General features: G+C 39.8%; 1 protein-coding gene across 1 annotated transcript in view; it reads left to right on the top strand.

The window, feature by feature from the left end:
- The first annotated feature begins 19,077 nt into the window (after positions 1 to 19,077).
- AOX1 (aldehyde oxidase 1) overlaps positions 19,078 to 21,240 on the top strand; it is a 42,607-nt gene continuing 40,444 nt past the window's right edge. Inside the window, exons 1-3 of the mRNA XM_054380744.1 lie at positions 19,078 to 19,137; positions 20,196 to 20,253; positions 20,680 to 20,776. Coding sequence (XP_054236719.1) covers positions 19,078 to 19,137; positions 20,196 to 20,253; positions 20,680 to 20,776 — 215 coding nt within the window. The remainder of the gene's footprint in view (positions 19,138 to 20,195; positions 20,254 to 20,679; positions 20,777 to 21,240) is intronic.

Raw genomic sequence — 21,240 nt, 5'->3', positions numbered from 1 at the left:
CCTTTGGCCCTGGCACCTGCTGTTGTTTCACCGAACTGAACTGATGAACTCGCAGATGGACAGCCACGCCCAGAGCAAGCAGGGTCTCCTCCACCAGGAAAGGGGAAGCCCACCCCCGCCCCTCGGAACCAGCCGGGGAAGGCGGTAAAGCTCTGGCCCGCGCGCAGCCACGGGCTCCCGCCGCGGAGCGGCCGCCATCCCACGTTACCTGCGCAGCCGCTTCCCTCGGCAGGGCAGCCTGAGGGGCCGCCTCGGCTCCGCAAAATGGCGGCCGGGCGGCAGGAAGGGCTGGGCCGGAGTTGGGTGCGGAGCGGTGAGCAAAGGTGTTCGTAAGGTGTCCGCGGCACCCGTTTCCTCCTCGGAGGCACCGCTGGCCGCCTGGGCTTCCCCACTCGCAGGTCGCCCGGGTGCAGGGCCCACCCATGGTTCTGCTGTCCTTGCGTCCGCCGCGCTGCCCAGAGGCGGTGCCTGAGGCGCGGCTTTGGTGTCTGCGCCCCCTGAAGTGAAGGCGACCCACGGAAATTCGGCCACTCCGTAAGGCAGAAACCTTTCCGATTTTTTTTTTTTTTTTAAATTACAAATGTTTAAATGTGTTTGTTTCAGGTGGGTTTTTTTTTTTTTTTTTTTTTTTTTTTTGGTAGGGTTAGTAATACCGCACTTTAAGCTGCTGTTGTAATCTGCAACGCTTCCGGGTCACTTCACTGTGATCCCGGAACCTTTCTCGTTAGCTTTGGTCGGGGTTGCGGCTGCAAGGCCTGAGTCACAGCACGTTTCACAAGGGTAATGAGCTGGTGTGTGCTCAGCATCTAAAACCAGAAAGGTCTGCTTCAGTTAAAAATCTGGGGCAACGGCATCAAAAATTAGCTTCAGGTCAGGCAATGTTTTCTGGCCTACTATGACATGATTGCTTGTCCCTTGAGCAGACTAACTAGTTTGTTTGCCAGCAGCAGTTTAATTCTTGCCTGGCTTTCTTGTTGCTTGCCTGTGAAATAAGGAGGGTTTGTCCTGCTTAAGCCTTGTATGCATTTTTTGGAGAAAACTATTAATGCGTTAAAATAGCATGGAGGAATGTTAAGCGAAGTGCTTGACTAAAAAGGCTTGCAAAAACAGTCTCCTCTTAAAAGGAATTGTTCATGTCTGATATATAGTTGCTCACCAAAATACATGCATAAGCAATGGAGAGGTGAAAAAAATCAGATTCTCATTACAGTTTTGTCTTGGCATCATTATGATCTAGTGGAACCGTGTCCTTATGTTGGGGCCTCCCGAGCTGGATGCAAAGTTTTTCTTTGTTTACATTAGCAAATTAACCGAGTTGTATCTGCAATACCTATTGATCTTACATTATCCTGGGTTTTTTTACATCCCGTTTCCCTTTGGAGGCGCTTTGTTACAGATAAAATGTGTTGAAAACTCCAAGTTCACTCACTAAAGGGTCAAATCAAAAGATGTGTAAGAAATAATCACAGAGCAGCCATTGTTCTAGCTGTGTCCTGATCTGTCACTGCATTTTGATTTTGAGACTACCTGAATATTTTTAGGCTGCAGTGTTTTCAGTTACTATTTAGGACCATAAACTTATAATTCAGGATTCCCTTCAGTCAAGTAAAGGACTCTGCTGTGCCCTGGTGAGGCCACATCTGGAATATGGTATCCAGTTCTGGGCCCCTTGGTTCAAGGAACTACTTGAAAGAGTCCAGCACAGAGCCACAATGATGATGGAGGTAGTGGGTTTCTTTTCCTTGGAGAAGAGGAGCCTGATGGGTGACCTCGTTCATGTTTATAGATGTGAAGGGCAAGTGTCAGGAAGATGGGGCCAGGCTCTGCTCAGTGATGTCCAATAATAGGACAAGGGGCAGCAGGTGCAAGCTGGAGCATAGGAACATAAGGAAAAACTTTGTGATGATGACAGAGCACTGGGACAGGTAGCCCAGAGAGGTTGTGGAGTCTTCTCTGGAGACTTTCAAAACCTACCTGGGTGTGCGCCTGTGTTACTCTAGGTGATCCTGCTTTGGCAGGAGAGTTGGACTGGATGATCTTTTGAGGTCCCTTCCAACCCCTAACATTCTGTGATTAAAGCAAAGAGTCATCTAAGCCATGTTGTGTCTGGTGCTCGTAGGGGAATGACAAATTCTTTTTGGCATTGTGTAACTCAGAGTGATCCTTGTTACTTAGAACAATATTCTTTTTATCATAATGTCAATTTGCAGATGCTGAGACTTGTGACCCGCGCTGCTCTGAGACTTGAGGCCCAAACCAAAACCAGTCATGTGTAAACCGGACCAATAGTTCCATCAGCCCGCAATTTTGCACTGGAATAAGGGTTTCCTTCCTCCTCAAATCTTCTAGTAATTGTGTTGTCTCAGATCTGGATTCTTTACTTGGTGTTCAAAAGCTAATGGGCACACAGAGTCGAGGTATTTGTTTAGTCCAGGTCTGAGCAGAAAAGGCTGCTAGGTTCTAAATCCACAAAGCTGGCCCCGTGGTTGAAATTCGTGGTGGGTATTGACACAGTGAAATGTATTAGCTACACCTCATGTGGACACCTTCTAACTCGCCATTGCTTCGTTTCTATCTTGCTTCATCTTAGAGATATAGCTACCCTTAAATTCACTGATTGTGCTCTGACGGTAAGGGGCTTCTGTGGGTAGGGGGCTCCTTTAGTTAGGAGGTGTGGCTTTACCCATTATGATACTATGAGGTAAATTCGCGTGCATCAGGTTGGGGGACTTAAACCTTGCTGAACAGTGTTGCGGTAGAATCATAGAACGGTCCTGCCCTGGTTGGCAGCTCTTAGGGCCGCGCGTGTCCGACCGCCCCCTGCTGCTCAGCCCCGGCTGCGGCCGCCGCCCAACGACCCTTGGCGCCCGTCCAGCCGTTGGCGGCCCTGAGGCGAGGTCGCTTGCAAGGGAGGAGGAGGACGGGGAAGTCGCCTCCTTGGAGCTGTTTGCGGGGCCGCAACTCCCTTTGTTCTCGCTGGTCGTTGGAATTTATAGCGTTTATAAAGCGGTTTATTTACATCTTCAATTTAAAGTTTGTTCTGACAAAGGTGGTTTGGTTGTATGGTGAAGAACTTAGGAGGTTTCTTCCCTTGTAAGAGTAAACGGGTTGGTATTTTGAAGAAATGAACACGATTTAAAACTTCGAAATCCTTTTAGTCTTCACGTTTATTACATGTTTTGCCACATCTGTGATAATGTGACTTTAAGTCTCAAGGAATAATTCATTAACGTGTTTGAAGCAGTTTTCTCAGCTCCATAGATAACAAATCCTGATAATAGGTAATGAAACAATTTTTTGAAGTGTGGAAAGCTTATGTATTATTTGGGCATTCCTCTTGACAATTTACAGGTTCATTCTGATGATGGATAAACAAGAAACTGCTAAATCATCTGTCTTCACGTCAGATGCTGTTAAAGGACATATGAAGAAGAGGGGTGAAACATTACGAGCTGCAAAATGGAATGCTTCTTTAGCGTCAAAAATAAAAGCTAAATTAATAAGTAAGTCCTGCTAAAATAAAATTGAAGCTGTTTACTGTATTTAGAATGTATGACTTCAAAAGGAATAATCATGGAATCATAGAATGGTTTAGGTTGGAAGGAACCTTGAAGATCATCTTGTTCCATCTCCCCTACCATGGGCATGGACACCTTCTACTACACCAGGTTGCTCAAGGCCTCGTCCCACCTGGCCTTTAACACTTCCAGGGAGGGGGCATCCATGACCTCCCTGGGCAGCCTGTTCCAGTGCCTCACCACCCTCACTGTAACAAATTTCTTCCTTATCTCCAGTCTAAACCTGCCCTCCTCAAGATTCAATCCATTCCCTCTTGTCCTGTCACTGCAAACCCTTGTAAAAAGTCCCTTCCCAGCTTACTTGTGGGCCCCTTCAGGTACTGGAAAGCTGCTATAAGGACTCCCTGGAGCTGCCTTTTCTCCAGGCTGAACAACTCCAATTCTTTCAGCCTGTTCCACATAGAATAGGTTCTCCAGTCCTCAGATCATCTTCGTGGCCTCCTCTAGACCCACTACAATAGTTCATCATCACATCTCCAACCATAATAATTGTACTTAACATGATTTGCTGAATTGATGTCTATTAAAAACTATTAATGTGATATGTTGAGAATTGTAAGATAGTCTGAAAGTTAAAAAACATAATTCTGAGTTTTTATCTAATTTTCTTGAGTATTTTTAGTGCTTACACTTTGGCTTGCCGGTGTAAGAGTACTCCCAAGTGTGTTTATAGCATCTGTGTCCATCTGGGATATAAAAAACAAGGTACCAAAATGAGTAAAATCAGTGACCTTTTAAAATATAGTTGTCATAGTAAAATACCTAGTATTCCCATTTGTAAAATATTCCCATTTGCAAAATTTTATATAAAATTCTTCAAGTAATTTACTGAATCAATTAAAACTACAAATATTAATCTGCTGACTTAACTTGCCAGAAGGTACTTTTCCTCTCTCCCCCCACCCAGTAAGTCAGGAGTAAATTCAAACATAGGCTTTTCATGGTAGAAGATTGAGTTTTGTTTCTGGCTCTGAGAAAAACGACGCTCTGGAAAAAGTAGGGAAATATAAACGTAGTGAAACAGTGCTATTCAAGAGCTCTCTAATTCAAGCAGTATGGTTGTTTGTATCTATAAATTTGAATTCTAGGGCAAAAGAATACTGCCAGCACTGTGTGTTTGCAGCCTTTGGGCTTCAGGAAAACCAGCATGGCCAGCAGGTCAAGGGAGGTCATTTTCACCCTCTGCTCTACTCTCGTGAGAAACTACCTGCATTGCTGGGTCCAGCACAAGGAGAACATGGAACTGTTAGAATGGGTCCAGAGGAGGTCATGACAATGATCTGAGGGGTGGAGCACCTCTCCTATGAAAACAGGCTGAGAGTTGGAGGAGAGAAGGCTCCAGGTAGACCTTATAGCACCTTTTTTAGTACCTGAAGGGGCATATAGGAAAGCTGGAAAGGGACTTCTGACAGAGGCATGTGACAGGATGAGGAGTAATGGCTTTAAACCAGAAGCAGCTTGATTTATATTAGACATTAGGAGGAAATTCTTCTCCATGAGGGTGCTAAGGCACTGGAACAAGTTGCCCAGAGATGTTGTGGAGGCTCCCAAGCATGGAAGTGTTCAAGGCCAGATTTGATGAGGCCTTGAGCAACCTGGTCTATTGGGAGGTGTCCCTGCCCATGGCAGGGGACTTGAAACTAGGTGATCTTTAAGGTCCCTTCCAGCCCAAATCATGCGATGATTCTATGAAAGATACTAATTTTCAGTGGAAAAATCAACAGTACAGATGAATAATGCTAATATATTTTGGAAGATGCAGTAATGCATATAATTCACCAAGATGAACAGTATTTCGCATCATTTCAAAGCATAATGCTTGGATGAACAAGAGTCCACTGTGTTGGCTGTTTCCCAAAGCAAAGAAATAAGGACTTGCAATTTTGGATTATAGATCCAAATATAAGATAGTGAAGAGATAGTTGGAGCAGATTTCAAGCTATCGTTATTCCTTTTTTGTACTCTTTTAAAAGAATATCGTCAGACTTGTCTCTTATCTTAAGTTTGAGTTGACTGTATACTATGAATGTGAGGCCAAAAAAAAATCCACCCTAGTGACATAGAGTGTCATTGGAACAAACGAAGAACATTCTGTAATGGATATGAGTAGGCAGGTTTTCATGAGGACAGTGGAAGATATGTTTCTAATTTAAAGCTATTATCTTTCTGCTGTCAAAACTCATATTTATGCTTAAAATTAGCTTTGAAATTTGTAAAACAGCTATTTGAGGGTTTTAGAAATTTGGAAACCTTTTTTTGCCATGAAACTAGTAATTTTTTAATGCTTTCTTAGGATGACTTTATTTTAGAAAATCCAGACTAGAGCAGAATCTGTGCATGAAATAAACTTGAAGCTGACAGAGTAGCTATCAGAACGACAACCAACAAAAACAGTTTTATATTGGAAAATGCTAGGCTTTGCACCTGTTCTACAAAACCATACAGAAAAACATGTTCTTAGATAGTGACAGTTTATGCAGAGAGGGCCTGGAGCTGAAACTGGTAGAAATAATATGATTTTGTCTCCTTCAGATAACTCATCTATGTTTAAAGTATCTTTAAAACAAAATAATAAAGCATTAGCTCTGGCTTTGAGTGTGGAGAAAGAAACTTCTCGGAAGCTAAAGAATGAGAAGATTTTGCTTTATATGGAAGTAGAAAAGCTGCGGCTTCATAATATCTTGCTTCGTCAAAAGCTAAATTGTTTGGTATGTTGCAAATAATATTTAAACTTAGGTCAGCTAAATCAAGCTTTTTTTTTTTTTTGAAACTTAATATTGCTTCTTAAAATTGTGGTTTGAATATCTCAGGTTTGTGAAGTTTTATCATCTGACAGCATAGTATTGACTTTGATTTTTCTTTCATAGGATTTTTGGTGTGTACATAATATTTTGTCCACCAGTGTATGTGTCTATCCATACCTATTTTAGTGTCAACCTCACCTTTATATTATATAGGTATTGAGATGGTATTAAAAATCAGTTTGTGCTCAACTGAGTGTTAAAAAAACCCTAACCATGTAGATTCATGTTTATATCTTCAGCAAAAAGCCATTTAAAAGACACCTTTAAAATTTTTATTTTACATGCAGAATAAAACCCTTAAAGAAATAGAAGCATTTTTGAACAACCACCTCATAACTGCAATAGAAATAAGCAGTCTTTCTGAGGTAAGATTTTTTTTTTTTGAGCCATTACCATATTGAACATATCTCCCAGGATATTTTCAGAGCATCCAAATGAGTGTATATTGAAATCATATATGCATTTTAAGCTATTTGCCCCAATTCCTTTAAAACTTGGGAGAAACCCTAGTCTACTGAAATCGATTACATTTTGCTGTTGCTCACACTAAAAGTTTAGCATTTAATCTTGCTTACAAAGTATCAAAAAGTTAAACATGAGTTAGCCCTGATGAAGTCACGTAGTCTGTGGTGTTTTTCACCAATCAGTGAGCTTGCTTAGTGCCATGTGTGTGGAAACGTTCCCAGAAAACATGGTCCCTGTTAGTCCTTGTGCCATGGCAAAGTTACAGTTGATTATAAAATGTTCTAACGGTTGGTGTTGTTCTGTGCTTCTGTGTATGCATCCTGCATTTTGGTTACAGCTACATTTAAAAAAGTCTATACACTGCTTTGGCATGCAAGTCAGTTACAGATTTTGAGAAGTGTTGCTACCAAGTATTTTCCTTTCAAATCACTGCGTGTGTTTGACACACACCTTTCATCAGTACTTCTGAGTTTTCCCATTCTATAGTGTTTTGTTTAGTTGTTCTTGTGGATATTTCTGATACTTCAAACATAAGAGAATATTTAAACTGTTTCTACTTCACCACTGCTATTCTTTTGAAAGAATCTCCAGAGTTCTCTTCCTCTGCCAGCTAGTCCAAGTAACCCTGCTGATGACCAGTTCATGAATACACATCAGTCTGCTAGGTAGGTGGTTATATTAAATGCAGAAGGTGGTAAGTGTCCATGGACTTTTTACAACTAATCTTTGTTGTAAGCAAAGCACCTAGGGGTGCTTTTGAGATAATGAGAAACAATTTCCTGTCAAATTCAGAAATTACGTATTTGCAACTTGGAATTTATGCATACTACACAAGATTTATGTTTTGAGTAACTTGGATCTTTTTTCATGGGATTTCACCAGCACAAAGCAAGATTTCCTATCATATTTCATACAAATTATATTATTATTATTATAAGCATTATTTTTAAAAATCTTAAGATAGAACTAGATTTCATACTTGCATTATTATGTTCTGCATTTATGCATTATTAAGGGAATCTTTGTAACATTTTATGCCATAACATTCAATTGCTTTAAAAGTATTTAATTAAAATTTCCTCTTTTCAGATCAGTAGAATTGCCAGTGAAGCTTCCTTTAATTGCAATGGTTGGTGCAAAACAGCAAGACAGCCTTTCTCTGTGCGAAATAACAAATTCTTGTAACTATACCACTGTTTTGACAAAGGAAATGCATTCAGATCAGGTCAAGTTTGCATTATCTTTGCCTTCTGGTACAAATAATCAAAAGTTAATTGAAACAGACCCATTGGAAACAGCCTTTGATGAAAATATATCTTTAAAAGGTATCATGTATTTCTGTACATATGATTTATTTTTGAGAGCTATCTAAGAATTAGTGTTTACTCATGTATTTCTTGACAAAGGTATAGTAACATTGCTAAAGTAATGAAAAATAGAATAGTCACCCATAAGTGCAGATGTCCTAGCAATCACTTATATGTTCATTGAAATAATGCAGCTGAAATACAACAAAATTAATGTGACCAAAATAAAATTTTGGTAGGATAACCAAATAATAACTGAAGTAGCTATGGAAAACCACATTTGTATTTATACCCAGTTTCTAAAGTCCAGCTTTGGTAAAACATGAAATTACTTGTAGATAACTAAATTTTTAAAGACCAACCACAGAATATGTGCATTCAGTTTGAAAAAAATAAAATAAAATATACAGTTTGTTATTTTTCATGCTTCTGATACAGCCTCCAGTAGTCTTATTCTGATAACTATGCTCTATTCTTTCTGTCCCCAACCTGCTGATTTTTTTTCTCTTTGCAGAAAACCAGTTATGCACAGAACTAACCTGCAATAGTGCTTTCCTCACTTGTGCGGAAAATGCACAGCTGCTAAGACAGCCTGAGGAGCTTACAGAACAACATAATGATTGTTCATTGCCATTCTTTGGGCATGTGGCTGAAAGAAACAAACACGCGGTACTTCCTAAGTCAAAACCTCAACCTGATATAGTGGATTTTGATAAAAAATATAGCTCAAATCCAATTCCTTCACCTCTTAAATTTAGCAATGAAAGTAAGACAGATTTTAAAAAGCTGCTTTGTACTGCCAAGATGAAACCTGAAGAAACCCTTTATGATGCTGATATGGAGATGACTGTCAGTGAGGCAGGTGAACTATTGACAGTTACAGCAAAAGACAAAGACAAATTATACCAAAATAGAAGTAGCAATGCCAATTCTGATAACATACTAGCAAATTTCAGAAAAGCAAAATATTCTAAGAAGGATAAGGAGAAAATGAAAAGCAAGATGGAAGTTGGTTCAAATTTGTATGCAGAAGAAAGACACTCTAGGACTGACAATAGTGAAGTCCCAAAAGCTACTGACTCACAAACTCAACTATTCAAAAGTCAAACAGAACAGCTACCTACAGGAGATTCTGTAGAGAAACAGAGTTTGCCAAATGCCAGCAAGTATTATCTGGCAGAAAATTCTCCAAGCAGATCTAAAGATACTAGGACAGACCAGGTTAATGTGATGAATCTAAGAAAACAGGAAAAAAATGGAGAAACGTTCTCAGAAACATCTGAAGACATACAAAGCAAAATACAAATATCAGACTCAGACTCATCTAATAACAAGAGCCCAAGAGAAGTTTATTGTGCTGAAAATTTACCATTCCAAGATAATACTTCCAATGTATTGCATTTACAGGGGGACTTTTTGCAGACACATGAGGAACATAGCAGGCTGGAAATAAACAAGGAAAAAAGCCCTTCTAAAATGAGCACAGCAAGATACTGTAGAGAGGAAAATAGATGGCAAGGAGAATATATTTCCAAAAAGTCTCAAACAGAGATGCACCAATGTGACACCAAAAGAAAACAAGACAAGATGAATATTGGGAAATACTACAAAAAAAGTAGTTACAGACAAAGTGGAGAAACTGAAAGTGACAGCACTCAGAAAAGTAGAACTTCTAAAGTAAACCAAAAGAGCATCCATTTCTCACCAAGCAGATTAAAGCGTACAGTGGCAAAAGCTAGCAGGAAAGCATATATAATACACAAAGAAAACCTTACACAGTTCTCACTTTGTAAAAATGTGGATGGTGTTCATGGCAATATAACTGGAACTCAGCAAATGGAAGTATCTTTAGTTACGGAGAATGGTGCAGCTACGAATTCACCACAAGCTAAAGATATTGTCAATATGTTCAAGAAAGTAGATTCCTCATCACTGGCACATAAAATGCCTCGCAGCAGTAATTCTCCTAATCTAGTGAAGCAAAACCAGAGGTTTAGTTCTGATATTACTGAGACCAAAGCAGAAAAACATTCTTTCAGGCATATTGATCAGGGGGAGCAGAATATTTTGGATGGCCAAGAAGTCCCTCATGAGATAGATTACTTTATGAGCAAATTAAAACCTGTGGTTCGAAAGTCAAAATCTAAATATTGTAAGAATATGCCTTTAAATGTAGATAGCCTTTTCCAGGAAGGTCCTTCCAATGTGGAGCTCCCAGCTCGTGATAAACACATTGCTTCCGTGAATTTCTCTATACTTGCAGACTCTGAAGTTTGTGGGGAGAATAATAATAAAGCGCAAGATGCTGGTAAGTTTATAGATTGGGGGGAAAAAAAAGGAAGCATTTTGAATTAGTGCCTGTAAATAGTAGTAAGCTGTCTTCTCTTAATACTGTCCTACTCTTGTAGCTTGCTTGTAGTAGATAAAACAGGAGTGAAAATGGCTAAAATTATTCATATTCTATATTACATATAAAATTACTCATATTCTCTGTTACATATCAGTCACGATATCTTTTCTAATAGTGGTAACTAATACCCTTTTTATTTGTCAGTATGCTCCAAAATGATATTTACTTGGGCAGACATAAGTAGTCTGCATTCTTGAGGAGCAATTATAGTTAGAGCATGTATTCATTTTGCAAAGAATTTGAGGGTATTTAGACAGTTTGGGATAGAAAAGATAAACCAGCTTGAACTGAGAAATAAAATTCAAGGGAAATAAAAGTGAACTACAGTGCTCCTTTCATAAATGGAGAATATAGATGGACTTAATGATTTCATTCAAGTTTCTTTAGAAACACTGCAATTCAGTGGAGATCTGAAAAAAAGGACTTTGAGCAGGTTTTTTTCTAGAATCATGAGCAAGCTTTCATGACAACCTGTCTTTTAAGTAAGATATACTACATTAGGAAAATAATCCAATTTGAGTGTAATTTGGAAGACAGGTTTAGGTACTTCTACCACAGAGTGAAATTATTGTAAAGGAGTTAAAATAACCACTGTCCTGGGTTAACACAGCCCATTCCCATGGGCACCCCCCACACACACACAGATGGGAGGGAAAGTAACACAAGAAATCCTCTGGGTGGAGATAAGGAATTTAATGAGATAAGATGTACAACTACCTTAGCAAAAGCAGAAACAGAATCAGAAGCCAGTGATAAAATGATCCCCTCACCCCCAACCTGCAGCCAGCCCGGCAGAGAAGACTCACACCCTAAACCTGGAAACTGGAAGCAGCAGCTGGAACAGGAAACCTCTCATGTTGCAATCTGAACTTTAAACCCCATGATACTTTGCTCCAGCCAGCACTTCGATTTTGAAGCTGGCATGATGGCAGCATAGTACAGAATACTCATCAGCAGAGTGAACTCAACTCATGACATTCTTCACCCCTTATTCTATACCATCTGCATCATGCCTAGCAGCAATTAACATCAAACCGCAAACTCAATCACTGTTCATTCTCACTCAAAATGACATTGCCTTGCAGTACACAACCAGCTTCTCACTCCAGATGCCCTGGAGCTCCACCCTGTTCCAGTAAAGTCTGGATCAGTCCATGATCAGTCCAAATGGTGGGGCTGTGTTTCCACCCCTGGGACAGTCTATTGCAGTGAGTCCTTCCACCCCTCTAAGTGAAAGCAAACTGTGACTTGCATTCCAGTGCTGTGCTTCCAACACATTCAGCTGTTGGGATCGCCCTATCACACCAGAAATATAGATGGGTTCCACTCCTTGTGGTTTGATGGCCTCAGAGTACACTGTGCACTTGTATATACTAAAGCTTCATACTCTGTGGGTTCAACTTGCCAAGCCATCAGTTCTGTGCAGTCCAATAAACCCAGTTGTCCCTCTCCTCCATTTTCTCTAATACTGAGTGGAATCGCTTGTGGCCCTTGAAGATGCTTTGGAAGTCTCTTCATCAAGGAGGATCAGAAGCAGTATCAGTTTTGCTCTTTTTGGGTGATTTTCCACTGAAAAATGGGACAGTGTTCTTCCAGGGAGTGTCAAATATGTTTGAATTGAAATATGTGTTAAAATCTGTCTTGGAAGTTTTGTAGCTTGAGGGATCTATTTTGTAAACATACTTATTCTCAACGAGTTCCTGTTTACTAAGTTGTCTCTAAGAATGTCCTGACACATAGACTATTTCTGAGCTCAAATTGAATTTGAACCCCAAACTATGAAGTAAATGCTGCCTTGGCTTAATTTGAATGCTTGGGATTCTATGAATTAAGAAATACTAATTAAAAATAATTACCAATTGAAAGTTTACTTCGTGATGCAGAAAACATTTAAAATAGAGTGTATCAACGACTGTATTTACAGGGAGAAAGGCTTTGCAAGATCTGACAAATGCTAGTATACAGTCTCACGTTTCCTTACCCAAATCCCTCAAAACTTCAGAAGAAAACTCAGCAGCACCATCTAGACGAGGAAGAGCCACTATTTGCTACAAAGAACCCAGTCTACAATGGTAGGTATACATAAATTAGGTCTTTGTTTTGTTTTTTATAGTACTTAACCCCTATATAAGTAGGTGGACAGTGTCTTCCATAACTCTTTTGCATAGATACTTCAGTGTTGATATAAAACATTTCCTGTTAGTGCAGCAGGATTCCCAAGTGCCACAGTAAGACCCCTTTAGAGGTGGGTAATTTGAAATGCTAAATATAGACTTACACCATAATGTAATCAAGTGGTGAGGTAATTTATGCACAAAGATAACAGAATTCCTTCATTTTGCTCTAATTAGCTGTATTGTATGTAAGAAATCATTTGAATTCAGAATAGATTAATTTGATAATTGGCTATTTACCTTTCAGTGTTCTTAGCAAATGTAGTGGCATAGGATTTCAGAGATGGTTAAAAAGTAGACAGAAATTATGTAATAACTGTTACAATTTAAAGGAGAATTTTAAAGCCAAAGTTCCATTAAGAAAATGAATACATTTGCAGTAATGTGAATAGATCTAAATCCCAATGGACTTTTGATTCCTTCTGAAAATATTCTGAGAATTTTTTGACACAAAAGTTGTTTTGGTGGGTTGGCTGGAGTTTTTAAAAGTATAATGCTAACTTACTGTGCCACATTGTATGTATTACAACATGCATATTTGTGCGTATTTGTGCATATTTGTGAGGTAAAGACAGCATCAATATTTCTCCATATTAGTGTTGAGAGTGAAAGGATTATAGCAACTTTATGGCAAAGATGTCAAAGGGGTATGTTTTCCACTTCTGGCCAGCTCTGTGAGAAGAAAATAAATCCACAAACTGGAAAAAATTATCACTGTTCTCATACATCTTCAAAATAATTTTGTTTACTTCTGTAAATAAGCAAAAAATTGAAGCAGTAAGGCTGAGGACAAATAAGAGTTAAAAATAATGTATGAAGTGTCTTTTCACTTCAGCACTGGCTTTTTTCAGAAATATCAGTGCTATATAGCTTGTAAGAAAAAAGAAAAACAGCCCCCCGAAAAAACCCCAAAACCCAGGGATTGGAGTTAAATTTTTCTTTTATTAATTGACTTGGGGGCTAAAATGGTGCAATATTGACACCTTCTCCTCTTTTACCCTACAATGATAGGTTTTCTTATTTCAGGAGAAAGATGGTAACTAATAACAGGGAAAAAAATGTGGCTGGCACTCAAGGTTATGGGTTCCTGTTTCGTATTTATATTTTCTTTCCAAATACGCTGTCCTGAATGGATTCAGTTAAATTTAAGCCCACTATTTTCAGCATTATTTTGGAAAACGGTAGCTCTTGATGCCTTGCTCTTTCAGACATATTTATTTTCCCTAAATTTAATTTCTTCATGCTTTCATTGAAAAGATTTGCTATTTGGAATTGTTATTATAATTACATAATGATAGTCACAAAGGTGCTTGATGGCATTCATACAGTTTGTCTTTTATATCTTTTGTTTACAGCAAATTAAGACGTGGGGATCCGTTTACAGATGCACAGTTTCTGGACTCTCCAGTCAATAGGGTAAAAAAGAAAATACGTTTTAAAAGTAAATCAAAACTTATTTGAAGATGACAGGAGAACTGTCTTTACAAACCATACTTCTAAAATGGGTATAATTTTAACAATTTTATATACATATATATATATGTTTAGCAGTATAGAGTGCTTATTGTTCTTTGATTAGTAAAAGTCTTCCAAAGTGGAACTTCCTGGAAAGAAGCTGTTATATAAGGGACCCAGAATACTATATTGAGGAAGGCAAGTACAGGTTTGGCTCTACTCTTGTGTTTGCGTTTTTGTTTAGTCTTCTGTAATGTGTTCAAAGGGTTTGGAGCACTTCTTAATTTGTGAGAAAAGTAGATGTTTTAATGAGAATTAAAAATAAACCACCTTTGGGAATTTTAATGTGAATTGCTTATATTTACTGTGAGTAGAACCATTTCTTAGTGGTGGTTGGAACACGCACAAACATCCTGAATTTTACTACCTCTACCAAAATAGATGGAGACAGTATGTTGGGTTGGGGGTTTTTTGATAGTTGACTTTTGGATTTAACAGAATCATAATAAAATTAGAATGAAGTCAAATGTTGAAGGAGAGACTCTCAGAGGACGTTATAGCTGCCTACCAATACCTGAAGGGAGCCTACCTGAAGGCTGGAGAAGGACTTTTCTTGAAGGTGGCTAGCAATAGGACAAGGGGAGATGGTTTTAAGCTGAGGAGAGTAGATTTAGACTGGATCTTAGGAAGAAGTTCTGCAGTACAAGGGAGGTGAGACTCTGGAATAGGTTGCCCAAGGAGGTTGTGGATGCCCCCTCCCTGGAGGTGTTCAAGGCCAGGTTGGATGAGGCCTTGAGCAACCAAGTCTAGTTGAGAGGCAGGGAGGTTGGAGTACATGATCTCTAAGGTCCCTTCCAACTTACACCATTCTATGATTCTGTAAGTCTAGCATTCAGAGTATGTGCCAGAAGGCAGCCCGAAAGAAAACACCACTGCAATAGAAATTCAATGCTGAATTTGATCCAGAGAAAACATCACCTTGAGTCTCCAAATGACAGAGTGCTAGTGTGATGACTGGTTGAACCATATCATGCCATTCAGCTCTCAGGTTTTTGTACCATCTTCCATTCTGGATTTTCTTGAATCATTGTTGTATTCCATAATGCACTGTCAGCTGACAGAGTTTTCTGTCACTGTCAGGTTTCATAGATGCTGCCAGCTGCAGCTCACAGCCCACACAAGTTTTAGAGATTATATCAGTTAAGTTTCAGGTTCATTTTGCAACCAAGATAGCCATAGCTCCTTTTTAATGAGCTACATTAACTCATTAACATTAACTCATGAGCTACTTAATTAAGAAGGTGGTTCTTCACACCGTATGCAGTTATGCTGAGGAATTCCTTATTACAGGAGTAGGTGTTACTAGTTTAAATGGGCTTAGAAGTAGATCACACAAACTAATGGAAGAAAAACCTCTGAGGAATTACCAGAGTACCATTTCTGGCACAAGACATCCCTGAATTGCAAATAGTTGAAGGCTGGAGGGGTAGTTTTTTTTCAAAAGGGTACCTTCTTTTTCAAAGGGCATTCATTATGGAAACTTTCAGAGACCAGTTCTTTGATGAGCTAGCTCTTTGTTCTGATACGGCACACCTTTTGAAGAGGTGTAACATTCTCTTACATTATAATGATTCTTAAAGTAATAAACACAGTTTGGTCTGGTATTTTTGTGGTAGCTTCCACTATAACCTGGGAAGCTGACGGAGAAAATAGTGCTGGAAACTGTTTCCAAAAGTTAAAGACAAGCAAGGTGATTTGGAGTAGTTTGCATTGATTTACAAAAGGGAAATCATGCTTTATGAACCTGATGGTCTTCTACAATGAGATAACTAGCTTGGTGGGTGAGAGGAGAGTGGTAGACACTGTTGGCATCATTTTTAGTAAGGCTCGACATTACCTCTGGTAACACCCCACGAATAATTGAGGAAATGTTAGTTAAGTGCACAGTGAGGTTGAAAACTGGCTGAAGTGTGAGTTGCCAGAATTTCAGCTGCATTTTGGCAGAAAAACGAGGCATACACATAAAAATGTACTCCTAGGTATAGCTTTCAAGTGTATCTACTCTACGTGTAAGTCTTGAACTAGAGCTGTGAACAGTAAGAGGCACAAAAGCATTCTTTACAAATATGTATGTAATAGCACAACGGGTTTCTAGCCACAATGGAGCTTTCCTTGAGGAGTATGCCTGTAGAACATTCCATGTATGAATTTGGAATTAGGTAGGCCACATAGCAAGGTAGTTTGCATAAGGGACCTTTATGTTCTGAACAGAGAGCTTGCTTAGCTGTGGTCACCAGTTCCAGAGGCCATGCAAAGATTGTAAATGTACAGCAATAAGGGCAGCCAAGTGTTTTCATAAAGAACCTTAGAGGGGAAAAAAAAAGTATTGCATCAGTATGAAAATTCTTCCTATACGAAACATAGCTTAATACCCAGGCACTGTGATCTGTATTGACAAGCAGAGCTGTTCAAGTTATTATCTAAGAAATTTCAGCAAACAGACTTTTTCTTTCTAAAACATGCTGTATATGTCACTACGTTAGCAAGATCATTACTAAGAGGTGCAGAAATGCTTGGGATGATAGATTCTATCCTGACTCAATGTTGTTTTAAAAGATTACACAGATAATATTTTCATACACTTTATTTTGCATGTTTTTGTAACCAAATTTGTCATTATTTTTTCATTGAAATGTGCTTGCTAGCTTTTAGTGTTTATCAACATCACCAGCTGTGCTGTTAGAAATCTGGAAAGAAGTATCTGTTACAACTTGTGTTCCCTGTGTTGGCACTGCATCAGCAAAACACAGCTTAGGTTTTTTGAAATAGTGCTTTTTCTCTCTTGCCTGTGGATTAAAAGCTAGCAACAGAAGCACATGCTCCATCTTCTCAGGAAAAATAGTGCTGTTGGCAATGGTCTCTGTTATTTTTTTCAGTGGTGGTCCTGTTATTCCTGTGCAGGTACAACTGCCCTGGCAAAACACAAATGCCTGGCAGACACCTGTCAAAGGGCTTGCTGAGGAGCTAATATAGGTCAGCTTGGTGCTTTGCAGATAGGAACCCACACCTCAGGGCCCAGAATCTCTCATCCTGTTTTTGTGTGGTTCTGTGGACTTGGCCCTCCAGCTAATTAGCACTGACCACAGGTATCAATGGCATCTAGCTACGGAGACATTTTGAGTTGGTCCCCACACAGCAAATGGCCTCGCAGTTGGATCCTCTCCTCTTAGAAAGGGACACCATCTAAGGATACTTCCATGGATTGAGGGAGTCCTTACCTCACCTTGGGTGAGTGCGTATTTTGGGTACTTTTGAGTGAGAGGTTTCCCCTTTATGAGTAAGCGTGCAGATTCTCTGCGAGACAGAATATTCTCTGAAGTGTTTCAGGTTTGGTTGGGGTGCTGAGTAATTCTGGTTGCTTTTTGGTGAGTGCCTCCATGATAGGTCCATACAACCTCAGGTGTTACAAGCTAGGCTGCTGTGGTTTTCCATAAAAGTCTAAGACCTACAGCTTTATTCCTTAGTGTCTTCAATTCCTTTTAGCAAAATATCTTTCAAAGTAACAAAGGATAAAAGAAAATTGCCTGAAGATGCATGGAAGTTACTTTTAAATAGCTCCAAAGTCATGTTACTGTTGCTGCTGCCTTACAGCTACTGAAAGCAAACTTCCCTTGTTTTCTTCATCTCTGCTGGATTTGTTGCTCAAATTGATGTTTATACAGGTACATCCAATACCTGAAGGGGACCTACAAGAAAGCTGGGAAGGGACTTTGTAAAAGGGCTTGTAGTGATGGCATGAGAGGGAACGAAGCTGGAAGAGGGGAGATTTAGACTGAAAATATGGGGAGAAATTCTTTACAGTGAGACACTAGATCAGGTTGCCCAGGGAGGTGGTAGATGCCCCCTGCCTGGAGGTGTTCAAGGCCAGGTTGGATGAGACCTTGAGCAACCTGGTGTAGTGGAAAGTGTCCCTGCCCATGGCAGGGGGGGGATTGGAACTGGATGATCTTTAAAGTCCCTTCCAACCCAAACCATTCTATGAATCTATGAAAATGTACTTTGTTATTTTCTAGGATGCAGTTCTTGTAACTGTTCTCAAAAATGCTTGCTTCGTTTATGTACTACAGAAATAATGTTACACTGTCTGTTGAGTCTTCACTGAATGTGTATCCTTTACCAGAACATTTGATATATTAGAGGATTTTGCCAGGAAAAAAGAAAAAAAACAGCTCATGATATTTGAGATAAAAATCTGTCAGTCACAAGGATTAAGATTATTTTACTGAAGATAAGGTAATTTGAACTTCTTTTTGTAGCTTCGAAGTTTTTTATCATATGTGTTCAGTATACATAGTATTTTAGCTTATGCTAATAAAAGTATTGTTTGAAAATCTGTAGGAAAAAATATTTAAACGGGAAGGGGCAAATATTTATGATTCCATAAACTCTTGCTGGCATAATCAGCTCTTACAAATGCTTATATGTTTGTATGTAACAACTATATATTTGTGTATTAGAAATATCTGGAAGTCACTGCCTATTCTTTCATGTGACTGCCAATCTGCAGAATTCCTACTGGGCTCATGATCACGGCTGCCTGTGGAGGTTTCACAGTCAGAAGGTAACAGCAGCTCATGTTGCAGCGTTGTCATTTTCTCTGAAGGAGCACGTACGTTCCTGAGAATTCTGAGCAAACCCCCTGCTGTTTGAAATGTCCTTAAAATGCTCTAATACAGCTCTTGTGGCTGAGCCCCAGCCCTTCGCCGCCGCTGACTCGTAACGTCCGGGAGCGCAGCAGGCGCGGCGAGCTCCGCCCGCCACCCTCCAGCCCGCCCGGGCCGGCCAAGGATCTGCTGGCGCTGCTGGCCCCGGCTCTAGTGTACGATGTCTCTGCGAGGGGCAGCGGGGGCTGACGAGCTGGTTTTCTGTGTGAATGGGAGGAAGGTAAGTGTTGTCTGGAAGGAGTGTGGAGAAAGGCGGGTTACCCTCAAAGGGTACGGGCATAGATTTGGCTTCCTCAGATTTGTTGCTGATAGAAGTATAACGAAATCCTCATACGAGCCTCCAGAAACATTCCTTGAAATCTCCTCCGTGCTGAGTGAAAAGCGAATCAGCCTCCAAGTATTGCTTTAGTTAGCTGATACTGTCCTGTGTACAGCAAGTGCTGTGAGAAGCGGAGAAGCCACCAAGCAGGACAGCAGTGATTACAGCATTGCGTTTCAGCTCACCCTGCACCCTGCAGGGCAAAAATGTGTCAAAGTGAAATGGACTTGAAGCTGGCCGTCAAATTGGGCCAGTGAGCAAACCAGTTTTTCGGTTGTACATGCCCAGCTTCTCATCTTTCATGGTGTCAGATTCTGAGAAGCACAACAAAGTCATCGAGACACTTGTGCCAGATAACGGCCTACTAATGTCAAGCACATTTTGTGAGAAGAAATTAAACTCATTGACTTAGTGCAACTGGATCTAAATCAGCTGATTCTAAACAGCAGAATAAAAAATACTGTAGTCAGTCAAGACTGGAAGCATTTCTCTTGCTCTCCGTTGTTGGTCTATTGCAGCAAATGGTGTTAGTCTATTATAGCAAGTGGAAAGCTATATAAAAAATGCTAGAAGAAAACTAGTTTCTGCTGATATCCATACAGACTTCCTCTGGTATTAATCCCAGTAGGTTAAAGTGCCAGGGAGACTCATAAGATCTGTAGATCATTAATTCTTAATGCTGTGCTGCCTTTCACTAAGGAGGAGTTGTTTTTAGTAGTTGCAAAGCACCCTGGCACTCCTTTGCTGCAAATGTACCTATCTATCTGAGAAGGAATTTCCAGAGAGAGCCTGAAATCCCCTGTGGTTTTTTGCAATTACTCCAGTTCTGTGAGCAAGAACCAGAGAAAGATTCACTTCTGGCTGTGCGGAATGTAGTCTGTGCCCTGAATTTTGAGAAGCCTTTGTTACTCAGCTAAACTCTTTTTCTTCCCTCCCCCCCCCCCTATTTGTTACTGCAGATAGTAGAGAAAAATGCTGATCCTGAGCAAATGCTGTTGTCTTACCTGCGAAAGAGACGTATCCTTTTCTTGTTTGTTCACTTCCTCTTGGAAGCTTTATTTGAGCAAAATTCTCATAAGTGATAATTAAAAGGTAATTTAACAGGTTAAAGAAGTTGTGACTGCCTTTAAGATGAAACAACAATCAGACTCGCCTTGAATATCTACAGGGAGGGGGCATCCATGACCTCCCTGGACAAGCTGTTCCACCTGTCTTACCACCCTCTCTGTAAAGAATTTCTTCCTAATATAATTCCTTAGCTTCACTCTGATTTTCCCTGAAAATTTTAATCCAAAGTAGAGCCTGATGGATACATTACCGTACGAAACGAATATTGTGTTATTTAGCAGTTCAGGAGGAAAGGTGCCCTGAAGCTTTTGAGCAAAATGAAAACCAAAATGAAACCTGATAATTACACTTTTTCCCTAATGATGGCATTTTCAGTCCGTCTTACAGGAACTAAGTATGGCTGTGGAGCAGGTGGCTGTGGTGCCTGCACAGTGATGATATCAACTTACGAGCCAGCTTTGAAGAAGATACGGTATCCTTAACCACACTGAATTTTGTGACTGTAGATACCATTGTCAGATATGAAACCTTAAAAACAAAGTTGTAAAATCTACTTAATAATAAAAGGATCCAAAGGAAGGGTCACTTTAATCCAAGAAAGAATGTTGTAAAAAATGCTGTTCATTCAGCTGAACAAATGTCCTGAAATGCTATGCTTAAGTGCTTAATTGGCTCCTACATGCTGACAGTTCCTGTGAGGGGTTTTCTTCTTAGGAGGTATACTTTTTTAACACCCTTTATATTGTCCACTGGAATGTGTCTCTTACCTGCAGCTCTCTCCTATGACTGATGGGAACATAAGACAGGTAGAATTTTGATCTTACCAGCCCTTTAATACTGAACTTCTTCCCTACACTCCACCCTCAAAAAGAAGGACATCGAAACTGAAAACCAGAGTTTCATTAAGCTAAAAATTGGAATAATTACTATTAAATT

Source organism: Indicator indicator, chromosome 5 (assembly GCF_027791375.1).
Source record: "Indicator indicator isolate 239-I01 chromosome 5, UM_Iind_1.1, whole genome shotgun sequence".
In the NCBI taxonomy this organism is placed as follows: domain Eukaryota; kingdom Metazoa; phylum Chordata; class Aves; order Piciformes; family Indicatoridae; genus Indicator; species Indicator indicator.
The sequence above is the reverse complement of the archived record's forward strand: the minus strand, read 5'-3'. Positions and strand labels throughout refer to the sequence as shown.